At 46.2% G+C, this 13,756-nt stretch overlaps 1 protein-coding gene and 1 long non-coding RNA gene across 2 annotated transcripts; both read right to left on the reverse strand.

Annotated features, from left to right (window-relative positions):
• Nucleotides 1-2,433: 2,433 nt before the first annotated feature.
• Nucleotides 2,434-13,756, reverse strand: LOC140193762 (uncharacterized). Its single transcript, XR_011884932.1, has 3 exons — nucleotides 13,727-13,756; nucleotides 4,730-4,974; nucleotides 2,434-2,647 (listed from the first exon to the last, which is right to left on the reverse strand). It is a non-coding gene; the product is annotated as an uncharacterized lncRNA (long non-coding RNA).
• On the reverse strand, nucleotides 2,645-4,637 carry LOC140193761 (uncharacterized). The gene has a single exon (XM_072250930.1). It carries the CDS (start codon nucleotides 4,563-4,565, stop codon nucleotides 3,192-3,194), a length of 1,374 nt encoding a protein of 457 aa, XP_072107031.1. The 5' UTR covers nucleotides 4,566-4,637; the 3' UTR covers nucleotides 2,645-3,191.

A 13,756-nucleotide genomic window follows, 5' to 3' on the forward strand; every position in this document is an offset into this window, starting at 1 on the left:
CTATGCATCACCATCAGCAGAAACAAATGCGTCAGAGGCAGTCCCCGCTTAAAGGTGACCTCTCGCGCAGCTGTGTTCCTGACGGTCACCACCAGCCTGCGTGCCTGCACCACCGAGGGCTTCTGCAACTCGGGTCTCACCAGCACCCCAGCAGGGAATCTCGGCCCCCCCTCAAGGTCTTCCGAGGTGTCCACTAAAAGGGCTTCACCCTCAGGCACTCCCGGGAATCTAGGGATCCCCATCACACTTGCTACTTCACCGGGCCGTACCGCCCTGGGCTTCGACTGTGCACACAACACAGTGACTCATTCACACGCCGCATCCAGCCCCGGGTGACCCCACGCTTCCTCAAAAGCAGCTCAGAACACTGGGTGCACTGACAGGGTCTCCAAAGTCTTTCTCAACTTCTCCTTACAGGTTCCGAAGAGTCTCTGCACAATAGGGGTGTTGGTCCCCACCAGAATGGACACACCCCCAGTCTCACCGGTGTCGGGGTAAACCAGTACCAGGGTCTCGTGAGCCTCAGACACCCTCACCTCAGCTTCCAGGAACTCCAGTTTCACAGACAAATAGCCATCGTACGGGTAATCACCATCACTGATACCCCACATTTCCAGTGCACTGAAAGGTGTCAGGGGTAAATGCGCCAGCTCCTGATCGTAGAACGACCGGTACAGTAATGTGACCTGCGACCCCGTGTCGAGTATGGCTTTTGCATCTGTCCCCTCCCTCGGGGTCCCACCAATACTTCTGGGATAGGGTCTTTTCCTCTCGAGGGCCCCGTGGCACATTGTTGGGAACATATTTTTCCCGAAGACTCCAGTCCGTACTCTCACTGAGTCTCTTCTAAGTTTCCCAACACCCCGCTCCTCTCCGGCTGGGACACCCGCGGGCTCTCCCTCCAAGGGGCTCCCTGCCATTCACATTCCCACCTGAAGTTCCCCTCTTCCCCACAGTTATGGCACATGCCTCGTCTCGCGAAACCCCAGCCTCTGCCTGGCCTCAGTGCTGTCCGTCCCTTCAGGGAGGGGCCTTTCCCACTAGTCCCCCCACGCGGAGAGACTCCGCCTGCCGCAATCTCTTTTGCTATCTCCCGCATGGATCTGGCCCCGGCCATTTCACCACAAGGAGCTGCTACCGAGGACGGCACCGTACTAACGAGGCCCCCTTCCGCTCCCAATGGGTCCTCCTCCTCCCTTACCTCTCTGAGCAACCGAACAAAAGACGCGTTCTACGGGGCTGCCGGAGGCTCATAGCGACCGCATCATGTCTCTGCATGCCCCTGGCTACCTGGTCGATCCTTATCTAATCCACCTCATTCCCTGAAATGATCCCCGGAGTCTCAAGCAATTTAGCCTTCGCTCCAGCCGGAAAAGATACTCAGAAAGCTTTTCCCCTTTATCCTGACACAAATTCTGAATTCCCCCTAAAAGCTCCACCCTGCCCCCAGTTTGCCCAAAAGCCTCCTCGAATGCTTCTAGACCCTTGTGGAGACCCCATGTGCCACCTAGGCACTGAGGGTTCAGACGACGAATGCTTCCAGATACTCCTTCCAGGAAGCCAAGGGCTGGTTAACTTCCACGCCTTTTACCACCTCGGCTGCCACCCTTCTCAAACTTTCTCCCAATCTTTGCCGCTTCTCCTCCTCAGAACACTGCCACTCACCGAGCAGCTGAGAAGTATGTTCTGCCCAGGTTTCATCATCATCTTTCCCTTCGGGAATGGGAGCCCTCCCTGAGAAAATTCTTAACTTCTGACGTGGACCGCCCGCCCTGGTCACCAGGGAGATAATGGCTGAAGCCAACTCAGAGCCTTCCCCCTTCCGTGGGGAATGAGAATCAATTACATTCTCAAAATCTGACCTCTCCCTTCCTTCATCCTTCAAAAACGACTGACCCGCTTTCTAAAATCTGCGCCCCAAGCTGCGGGCAACGCTACTGGTGTCCCTTCAAACCCTTCCTCCATGACAGTGTGCACGCCCCATAGACCCGCCTCACCTACGTCACTGGTACACGGCTGCAGTCCCAATTCCTTGACGTCAGCGCCCGTCTGTACCAGCACAAAGGCTGAGTCCCACATTTTACCAATATTTCTGCTTACAATCTCAACTTTACCGATAGCTCTGACCATAGTCAAACATCGAATTAACACATCGTCCGGAGTACGTATGTCCACCCCCTTAGTACACAGGCATGATTAACTGGGACATCATCGATCTCACACCAAAGTTCAATCTTATCCGAGTCCATCTCCCCTAATTTAAACCCGGTGACTTACTCTGTATCTGACAGAATTCAAATCCTGGACGAGCCCCCACAATGTAACGTCTTTCATCCCACCGGAACATACTTTATAGCAATTCATAATGATGGGTTGTAGAAACAACTAAAAGAAAAGGCGCCACATAAGTAACTTATCAGTCTTGTGCACCTAATATTTTAATACGTTGGAGCTCACACCTCCGATTCCATCCAAAATGTCCTTCCAAGACTCTGGCCACCATCCGAACCCCCGAGGTCTGGTATCTGCCGCCCTGGAACCGCTGTCCGTTCCCCACACATCCATCCTCTCCGCTTGCCTCCTGAAAAAGCCCCCGATCCTCAGCTCAGCACACACATGCAAGATAGCATATCATGACTTCCATTGGCTGGCAAATGAATACAATTTCCATTATCACTAATTATAACCCAAACATGCTGTTACAGAGAACCCCTTACTCAGCAGCAAACAGTACGGGAAGCCGTTTTAGTATAACACTTCAGAGAAGCCATTTTGTAATTAGCAATTAACAGTTAACAGTCCAACTAATATTACTAAGAACACTACACAGAATATTAAACTCCAGTCCCATTAAAGGTGAATATGCAGCAGAAGAAACTCCTCCCATGCCCAGTGGCCAGGGTGCAGGACTGGGTGTGGTGAGCAGCAGCAATAATTGCAGAGTTCAGCACTGACAGTCACTCTCGAAATTGCATCAGCAACAGTGATAGACAAATATCCAGCATACAGCTTATTGAAACTTTCTCCCAAGTGTGAACCCGGTAATATGTCACAAGGTTAGATTACTAAGTGAATCTCTTCCCACATTCACAGCACTTGACCGGCCTCTCCCCAGTGTGAACTGAATGATGCACATACAGTTGAGGTGACTGAGAGAATCTCTTCCCAAAGTCTGAGCAGGTGAACAGCCTCTACCCAGTGTGAACTGACTGGTGTGCCAATAGTTCAGATGACTGAATGAATCCTCTCCCACATTCTGAGCGGGTGAACGGCCTCTCCCCAGTGTGAACTGACTGGTGTCTCAGTAGGTGAGATGCCCGAGTGAATCCCTTCCCACAGTCTGAGCAGGTGAATGGCCTCTCTCCAGTGTGAACTCGCTGGTGTCTCTGTAGGTTGGATGAATGTGTGAATGCCTTCCCACAGTCTGAGCAAGTGAATGGCCTCTCCCCAGTGTGAACTCGCTGGTGTGCCAGCAGATTAGATGACCGAGTGAATCCCTTGCCACATTCTGAGCAAGTGAATGGCCACTCCCCACTGTGAGCTGACTTGTGTGCCAATAGTTCGGATGACTGAATGAATCCTCTCCCACATTCTGAGCAGGTGAACGGCCTCTCTCCAGTGTGAATTGACTGGTGTCTCAGTAGGTGAGATGCCCGAGTGAATTCCTTCCCACAGTCTGAGCAGGTGATTGGCCTCTCCCCAGTGTGAACTTGCTGGTGTGTCTTGAGGTTGGATGACCGACGGAATCTCTTCCCACAGACCGAGCAGGTGAATGGCCTCTCCCCAGTGTGAACTGACTGGTGTGTCAGTAAGTGAGATGCCCGAGTGAATCCCTTTCCACAGTCTGAGCAGGTGAACGGTCTGTCTCCAGTGTGAACTCGCTGGTGCACCATTAGGTTGGATGACCGAGTGAATCTCTTCCCACAGACTGAGCAGGTAAACAGCCTCTCCCCAGTGTGAACTCGCTGGTGCGCCATTAGGTTGGATGAATGACTGAATCTTTTCCCACAGTCTGAGCAGGTGAATGGCCTCTCCCCAGTATGAACTCGCTGGTGTACCAGCAGATCAGATGACTGAGTGCATCCTTTCCCACATTCTGAGCAGGTGAATGGCCTCTCCCCAGTGTGAACTGACTGGTGTGTCAGTAGGTGAGATGACTGATTGAATCCCTTCCCACAGTCTGAGCAGGTGAATGGCCTCTCCCAAGTATGAACTCGCTGGTGTACCAGCAGATCAGATGACTGAGTGCATCCTTTCCCACATTCTGAGCAGGTGAATGGCCACTCCCCAGTGTGAACTGACTGGTGTGCCAATAGGGTGGATGACTTAGCGAATCCCTTTCCACAGTCTTTGCAGGTGAATGACTTCTCCCCAGTGTGAACTCGTTGGTGACTCTGTAGGTTGGATGACTGAGTGAATCCCTCCCCACAGACCAAGCAGGTGAACGGCCTCTCTCCAGCGTGAACTCTCTGATGTACCTTCAGTTTAGATGAGCAAGTGAATCTCTTCCCACAATCCGAGCAAGAGAACGTCCACTCCCCGGTGTGAACTGACTGGTGAGCCATCAGGTCAGATGACCGAGTGAATCCTTCCCCACAAATTCAGCAGATGACCAGCCTCTGCCCAGTGTGAACTGACCGGTGTGTCCACAGGTGGGAAGACCGACTGAATCCCTTCTCACACACAGAACAGATGAATGGCCTTGCCCAGTGTAAACTTGCTAATGTACCTTCAGTTCAGATGACTGAATCCATTCCCACTGAATCCATTGAGCAGACGAATGGGTTCCTCCCTGTGTAAAATGACGGGCATGCCAGTCAGTCAGATGATCGAGTGAATCCCTCCCCACAGACTGAGCAGGAAAGATGATCGAGTGAATCCCTTGCTCCACTTCTTAAATATCGAGACAGAGACAGCAAAATTGGCGTGCCGTGTTCGAGATTCCCAAAGACAAATTCCCTGTCCTTTTTAAACCTGAAAAAAGATTTACAAAATCCATCAATGGGTGAAGGATAACATTTCAGATAAGATCACTTTAGTTGCCAAGGTGTGACATCGCACTATTAATGTGAAGTTCAACCCAAGTTGGAGAGAGAAATCATCTTCTAGCTGGTCACAGTGCTGGTGACTGGAATGACCATCAAATTCTCTGATGCTCTTCCTGTCTCTATAAGAATGGGGCATTTCTGCCAACTCCAATCTGTGACCTGGTTCGGTTTGACTCTGTCCATTGGTGTTATTCCCTGTTCTGCCTGAGCGGCATTGCCTGGCCTCACAGTAACTGAAGCACTCTCACACAAATAGCCTTTGTTAATGTGCAGCTCAGATTTTCTTTATGTACTGTTAACTGAAAGTGCCACAGTTTTAATGCCATGTAAATATCTCCTACTCAGATGTATGGTTGGTCTGCACAGCTGTTAAAAGGAATTCGAGTGAATATTAGTATTACTGAAGGTTCTTGTCACAGTCATAGAAAAGTACAACACAGAAACAGGCCCTTTGGCCCATATAGTTGGTGTTGAACTATTTAAACTTTCCACTCCCATACCCCTACAATCCCAGTACCTATACAAACTTCATAAATGTTGAAATTGAGCTCACATACACCAGTTGTGCTGGATGCTCATTCCACACCTGGATGACCCTCTGTGTGAGGAAATTTCCCCTCATGTTCCCCTTAATATTTCACCTTTCACCCTTAACCCATGGCCTCTGGTTGTAGTCCCACCCAATCCCAGCTTGCATTTACCCTATCTATAACCCTCATTATTTTGGTACACCTCCATCAAATCTCCCCTTAATCTTCTACATTCCAAGGAATAAAGCCCTGGCCTGTTCAATCTCTCCTCATAACCTAAATCCTCCAGACCTGGCAACTTCCTTGCAAATTTTCTCTGAACTTTTTCAACTTCTTTAACATCTTTCCTGTAAGTAGGTCACCAAAATTGCACACAATACTCCAAATTAGGCCTCACCAATGTCTTGTACAAAGTCAACATAACATCCACCTCCTGTACTCAGTACTTTGATTTATGAAGGCCAACGTGCCAAAATCTTTCCTTCTGTCCCTATCTAACTGTGACACCACTTCCACTAAAATATACACCTGTATTCCCAGATCCCTTTCTTCAACAACACTCCTCCATGCCCTACCAGCCACTGAGAAAGACCTACATTTGTAGGTCCTACCAAAGTTCAACACCTCACATTTGTCTGCATTAAATTCTATTTTCCAATTCTCAGGCCATTTTTCCAGCTGCTCCAGTTTGCACTGCAAAGCCATGATAGTCCTCGCACAGTCTGCTAAACCCCCAGTCTCGGTTTCATCCACAAATTTGCTGCTCCAGCTAACCATGTTATCATAGAACATTAGAGCACAGAAACAGGCCTTTTGGCCCTTCTTGGCTGTGCTGAACCATTTTCTGCCTCGTCCCACTGACCTGCACCTGGACCATATCCCTCCACACACCTCTCATCCATGTATCTGTCCAATTTATTCTTAAATGTTAAAAAAGAACCCGCTTTTACCACCTTGTCTGGCAGCTCATTCCATAATCCCACCACTCTCTGTGCGAAGAAGCCTAATGTTCCCTTTAAACTTTTCCCCCCTCACCTTTAACCCATGTCCTCTGTTTTTTTTTTCTCCCCTAGACTCAGTGGAAAATGCCTGATTGCATTCACTCTATCTATATCCATCATAATTGTACATACCTCTATCAATTCTCCCCTCATCCTTCTACGCTTCAGGGAATAAAGTCCTAACCTATTCAACCTTTCTCTGTAACTCAGTTTCTCAAGTCCCGGCAACATCCTTGTAAACCTTCTCTGCACTCTTTCAATCTTATTAATATCCTTTCTGTAATTAGGTGACCAAAACTGTACACGGTACTCCAAATTCAGCCTTGTCAATGCCTTATACAACCTCACCATAACATTCCAACTCTTATACTCAATACTTTGATTTATAAAAGCCAATGTACCAAAAGCTCTCTTTATGACCCTATCTACCTGTGATGACACTTTTAGGGAATTTTGTATCTGCATTCACAGATCACTCTGTTCTACTGCACTCTTTAGTGCCTTATCATTTACCTTGTATGTTCTACCTTGGTTTGTCCTTCCAAAATGCAATACCTCACACTTGTCTGTATTAAACTCCATCTGTCATTTTTCAGCCCATTTTTCCAGCTGGTCCAAATCCCTCTGCAAGCTTTGAAAACCTTCCTCACTGCAGATTACTGATATAGATGACAAACAATAACAGACCCAGCACTGATCTCTATGGCACACCACCAGTCACAGGTTGCAGTCAGAGAGACAAACATCTGCAACACACTCTGGCTTCAGTGCGTCATCCAATTTAATGTCTAATCTTAATTGCTGAGTGACTGAACCTTCTTGACCAATCACCCATATGAGACCTAGTCAAGTGCTTTGCAAAAGTCCATGTAGACTACATCCACTGCTTTGCCTTCATCCACTTTCCTTGTAACTTCCTCGAGAAAATCTGTAAGATTGGCTAGACGTGACCTGCCATGCACAAAGCCATGCTGCCTATCCTTAATCAGTCCACATCCATCCAAATACTTATACATCTGGTTCCTGCACATGTGTTGCAATAACTTTCCCCCTACTGATGTCAAGCTCACCAACATAAGATTTCCTCATTTATTTTTAGAGACTTTCTTGAACAGCAGAACAACATTGGCTGTCCTCCAATCCTCCAGTCCGTCACCTGTCACGAAGGGTGAATTATATATCTGTGCTTGGGCCTCGACAATTTCTGCACCTGTCTTCTGCAGGGTCCCAGGGAACAACTTGTCAAGCCCTGGGGATTTATCAACGCTAATTTGCCATAAGACAGCAAACACGCCCACCTCTGTAATCTGTACAGGTCCATGAAGTTGATACTGCTTTGCCTCACTTCCATAGACTCTGTGTCCATCTCCTGAGTAAATACGGATGCAAAAAATATCTCCCACATCTATTTTGTCTCCTCATATGGATTATCATTTTGATCTTGCTGAAGATTAATTTTTTCCCTTGCAATCTTTTTGCTCTTAACATATCTGCAGAATCCATGTCTGCTGGGGCAACCTCATACCTTCTTTTATTTCTTTCATAAGTGTTCACTTGAATTTCATGTACTTCATAAGTACCCCATTTGTTCCGATCTGTCTGTACCTGGTATGCACCAGCTTTTTATTGATCTGGGAGATGAAAGCCAAAGGGGTGATAGAGCTGCATGGTGGGAGGTGGGATGTGGCGGGGGTGTTAAACTAAATTTGAAGGTGGAATGGGAGTCTGAATAACAGAGCAGAGAGTGGAGGGGTTTTGGAGACAGATGTTGTTCAGATCTCAGACAAAGTCAGAAATGAAAAAGTTGAGCATGGTGCGGTGAATATGCTGAACCCTGTATATTTCAATACCAGGAGAATCGTAGGAAAGGCAGATTTGTTCAGGGCATGGATCAACACCTGGAATTATGACACTCGGATCTGGCAACTGTGGACTGGGACAGGCTGCTTTATGGTAAATGGGAGGCCTTTAAAGCAAAATTTTGAAAAATTTTGGATATGTGCTTGTCAGAATAAAAGTTAAAGATAGAAACTGTAGGAAGTATACACAATTATGAGGGTTTAGATAGGGTAAATGCAAGCAGGATTTTTCCACTGAGGTTGGGTGCGATGACAACCAGAGGTCATGGGCAAATGGGGAAGGTGAAAATTTAAGAGGAACATGTAGAAAAAACTCTTCACTGAAATGGTTGTGACAGTGTGGAATGAGATGCCAGCACAAGTGGCTCGTGCCAGCTGAATTTGACTATTTAAGAGAAGTTTGGATGGGTACCTGGATGGTAGGGGTATGGAGGGCTGTGGTCCCAGTGTGGGACGTTGCATCAGAGAGTTTAAATATTTTAGGCATTGTCTCGATGGGCTGAATGGCCTGTTTAACAGATCCTCTCCATGTCCCTATGACAGAGGAGCCGGCCAAACTTGATTGGAAGGGGAGACTGGTAGGATTAATGATGGAGCAGCAATTTCTGGAGATTCTGGGAGAATTTCAGGAGGTGAGTGATAGATACATTCCAAAGAAGTGGAAGCATTGGAAAGGCAGGAGGACACAACCGTGGCTGAAATGAGAAGCCAAAGCCAACATAAAAGTCAAAGAGATGGCAAATAATAGAACAAAAACTATTGGAAAGTTTTTAAAACTAACAGAAGACAACTACTAAAAAAATCAGATATGCTCAGGGCATTGAATTATGATTTGCAGTTATTAATGAGACTTGGTAGCATCCAACAGTCTGAGGCATTCAGAGGAACAAGATATCTGGGGCCTTAATATCTCTGGAAAACCAAGATTCTCTGAACCAGTTACCTTCAACTTTTAATTTGGCAGGCTCATACAAACTCTACACATCAAAATTCCACTTCTGAAGGATGCCCACTTACCAAGTACTCCTTTGCCAGAAAACAGCCTGTCCCAATCCACACTTGTCAGATCCTTTCTGATACCATCAAAATTGACCTTTCTCCAATTTAGAATCTCAACCCGTGGTCCAGGTCTCTCTTTTCCATATTTACTTGGAATCTCATGGCATTATGATCAGTCGATACAAGGTGTTCCCATACACTAATTTCCATCACTAGCCCTGGATCATTTCCCAATATCTTATTGCACACTTCTACATTGGGAATTCTACATGCTGATTAAGGACACATTTGAAAAACTCTACCCCAGCTAGACCTTTTACAGTATGGCAGACACAGTCAATATTTGGAAAGTTATAATCACTTACTACATCAACATTTGTTTCTTGGCATAGTCTGCAATCTCTCTACAAATCTGTTCCTCTAGATCCTTTCTGATACCATCAAAATTAATCTTTCTCCAATTTAGAATCACAACTCATGGTCCAAACCTCTCTTTTTCCATATATACTTTGAATCTCATAGCATTATGATCACTAATTTCTGTCACCAGCCCTGGATCATTCCCTGACAGCCTATTGCATACTTTGACGTCAGGAGTTCTATGTACTGATTAAGGGCACATTTGACAAACTCTACCCCATCTAGTCCTTTTTAAGTATGGGAGTCCCAGTCAATATATGGAAAGTTATAATCACTTACTACATCAACATTTGTTTCTTGGCATAGTCTGCAATCTCTCTACAAATCTGTTCCTCTAGATCCTTTCTGATACCATCAAAATTAATCTTTCTCCAATTTAGAATCACAACTCATGGTCCAAACCTCTCTTTTTCCATATATACTTTGAATCTCATAGCATTATGATCACTAATTTCTGTCACCAGCCCTGGATCATTCCCTGACAGCCTATTGCATACTTCGACGTCAGGAGTTCTATGTACTGATTAAGGGCACATTTGACAAACTCTACCCCATCTAGTCCTTTTTAAGTATGGGAGTCCCAGTCAATATATGGAAAGTTATAATCACTGACTGAATCAACCTTTGTTTCTTGGCATGGTCTGCGATCTCTCTACAAATTCGTTCCTCAAAATCCCTCAGACTGTTGGGTGCAACCAAGTCCCAGAAATGGCTATAATATCATGTTTCCATGCCCTGAGCTCATCTGGCTTTCCTATGATGCTTCCTGCATTGTGATATACACAGCTCAGCACATTCATCACACCATGCTCAACCTTTTGATTGATGACTTTGTCTGAGCAACATCTGTCTGGGTGTCAAGAAAGCAACCTCTCCCTCAATGTCACAAAAACAAAGGAACTGGTTGTGCACTACAGCAGGGGTCCCCAACCTTTTTTGCACCGCAGACCGGTGAAAAATTGAGAATATTCTTGCGGACCGGCCGACCTGGGGGTCGGGGGGTGGGCAGTGTTCAAGTAGGGTTAAACTCACCTCAACATGTCTTTTACAGTTAGGGTTACCGACTCTCTCACTCCCAAATAAGGGACAAAAGTAGCAGTCAAATATGGGTCACTTGTGTTTACCCCGAGAAAGACTACAATGACCATGAAGCCTTGCGCGGACACTGTGTGTGCATGTGCGTACGTGCCATTTTTTTTTTACCACAAATCGGCTTTGGCTTAATCTTCCCGACTGCACTGTACATACATTATTTCTACCTTATATAGGCTGTGTATTTATCATATCATTCCTGCTTTTACTACGTTTTTATATGTTAGTGTTATTTTAGGTTTTATATGTTACTTGGTATGATTTGGTAGGTTATTTTTTGGGTCTGGGAATGCGCATAAATTTTTCCCATTAATGGTAATTGCTTCTTCGCTTCACGCCATTCCGGCATGAATGGTTTCATAGGAACACTCTACCTTAGCGGGGGAAATACGGGACAATCCGTATGGGACAAACCAATCTAGCCCAATATACGGGATGTCCCAGCAAATAAGGGACAGTTAACAACCCAATGTTCAAGTTCAACAGTGCGTGACAGGGAATGAGGAAAGGTGCAGCTGACTCATATCGTTTCCTCGCGGCCTGGTAGCACATGCTTTGCGGCCCGGTGGTTGGGGACGGCTGTACAGCAGAAGGAATGGAGACAGGCTGATCATTATTGACATCAATGGATCTGGGGTTGAGAGAGTGAACAGCTTTAAATTACTCGGCATAAACATCACCGAGGATCTCATTTGGTCTGTACATACTGGCTGTGTGGTATGTGGCTGTGCACCCCATTCACCTCAGATGCTTGAGGAAGTCTAGTATTGGTCCCAATGCCTAAGAACTTTCTATAGGGGCACAATTGAGAGCATCCTGACTGGCTGCATCACTGCCTGGTATGGGATCTGTACTTCCTTCAATCGCAGGAGCCTGCAGAGAGTGGTGCGGATAGCCCAGCGCATCTGTAGATGTGAACTTCCCACTGTTCAGGACATTTACAAAGACAGGTGCGTAAAAAGGCCCGTAGGATCATTGGGGACCTGAATCACCCCAACCACAAACTGTTGCAGCTGCTACCATCCAGGAAATGTTACCACAGCATAAAAGCCAGGACCAACAGGCTCCTGGATAGCTACTTCCACCAAGTCATCAGACTGATTAATTCACGCTGATGCAGCTGTATTTCTATGTTATAATGACTGTCCTATGTACAAACTATTTATTATAAATTACTATAAATTACACATTGCACATTTAGATGGAGAAATAATATAAAGATTTCTACTCCTCATGTATATTAAGGATACAAGTTATTTCAATTCGCCCTCTCCACTATCTGTTCTGGTAGTCTGACTCTAATCCCCTCTGGAACTTTAATTCCACCTCCCCCCACCACACACTAGCACTAGCAAGACTTACCACTAGGATATTTGATCTCTGCTAGTTTTAATTCCTGAACTAACAAATCCTCTATCAACCCTTTGACATTGCTCTGCTTGGTAATCACCCCCACCCCACAACAGTTTCTACAGTGGTCTACCTGTTGTAGTGTGGAATGGCCGCATGAGTACTCTGCGATGGCTATTTAACCTCATTCCCCTTCCTGACTCTCACCCAGTTTCCTGTGTCCTGCACCTTGGGTGTAACTCACCGCTCTTCATGTCATATCTATCCCAGATGATCTGGAATTCATCCATTTCCAGCTCCAACTCCCTAACGTGCAGGGTTACAAGCTGCAGCCGGATGCACATCTTGTACGTGAGGGTGTCAAGGACACTGGAAGTCTCCCCACCTTCCCACCAACGTCCCCTCATTTGTAATGATCGGTGTGCCAAAAAATCTTGTGCTGTGCAATTTTTACCCAGTAACAACAATATGTGCACACTGAATTTTAAATACAGAGTTATTTATTTTAACAGTTAGCAAATCACTGTTAATAAGACATCCTCTGGGTTTGATCAAGTTCATCTGCACTCTCACACAATCTATGTAGCAGGCCCGTAAAGGGTTATGAAGGATTTTCTCACTCCAGCTATTGCACATCGTCCATATCTGATTTGCTTGCTAAATGACACTTTAAAAAGTCAGATTTCCAAATATCACTCCACTTCCTCCCACTTGCAAATTCTCCAGCAACTTTTGCATCGCCACAATACACACAGGTAATACCAGTTTCTGTATTGTACATAAATATTTCCCCTGAACCCTCCCCCAGGTGACTGACGGCCAATGCATATGAAATGAAGGGCAGTATTCTGTCTCAATGGAGTCTGGCACATTCGTGATGTGAAAGCTATTTGTTGCCCAGGACAAAGGTGTTTGATATCATTATTTTCACAGAGTGAATGGATCAAAACATGTCCTCACGGGTGAAAAAGGTCCAGAACAAGAAGAGGTCGAACAAGCAACACACACAAAATGCTGGAGGAACTCAGCAGGCCGGGCAGCATTTATGGAAAGGAGTACTAATGCTGAGTTCTTCCAGCATTTTGTGTGTGTTGTCTGGATTTTCAATATCTGCAGATTATCCCTTGCTTGTGATTGGAGGCAGAACAAAGGTGATTTTCTTAACAGCTGATGTAAAAGATTTTGTCCCCTTTCTCCGAGTTCCTAATCCTTGCATTTAGATAGCTGGAGTTCAACTCTGTGTGAGAGATCCATCAGTTCCCATTCCCTCATCAGCCGGAATCTCCCCCGGGCGGATCGTGGTGCTGAGAGAGAGGGAAGAGAGCAGGACTATCCCGGGCTTGCGGGCCACGGTGTCCGGAGCTCACAGCAATTGTCCCGAATTCGGTGTTGAAAATTCCCACCCGCAGCCGGGGAATATCTCTTACCTGGAGCAGACTTCTCGAGGCCTTTGTGCA

This window comes from Mobula birostris, unplaced genomic scaffold (genome assembly GCF_030028105.1).
Source record: "Mobula birostris isolate sMobBir1 unplaced genomic scaffold, sMobBir1.hap1 scaffold_826, whole genome shotgun sequence".
Lineage (NCBI taxonomy): Eukaryota > Metazoa > Chordata > Chondrichthyes > Myliobatiformes > Myliobatidae > Mobula > Mobula birostris.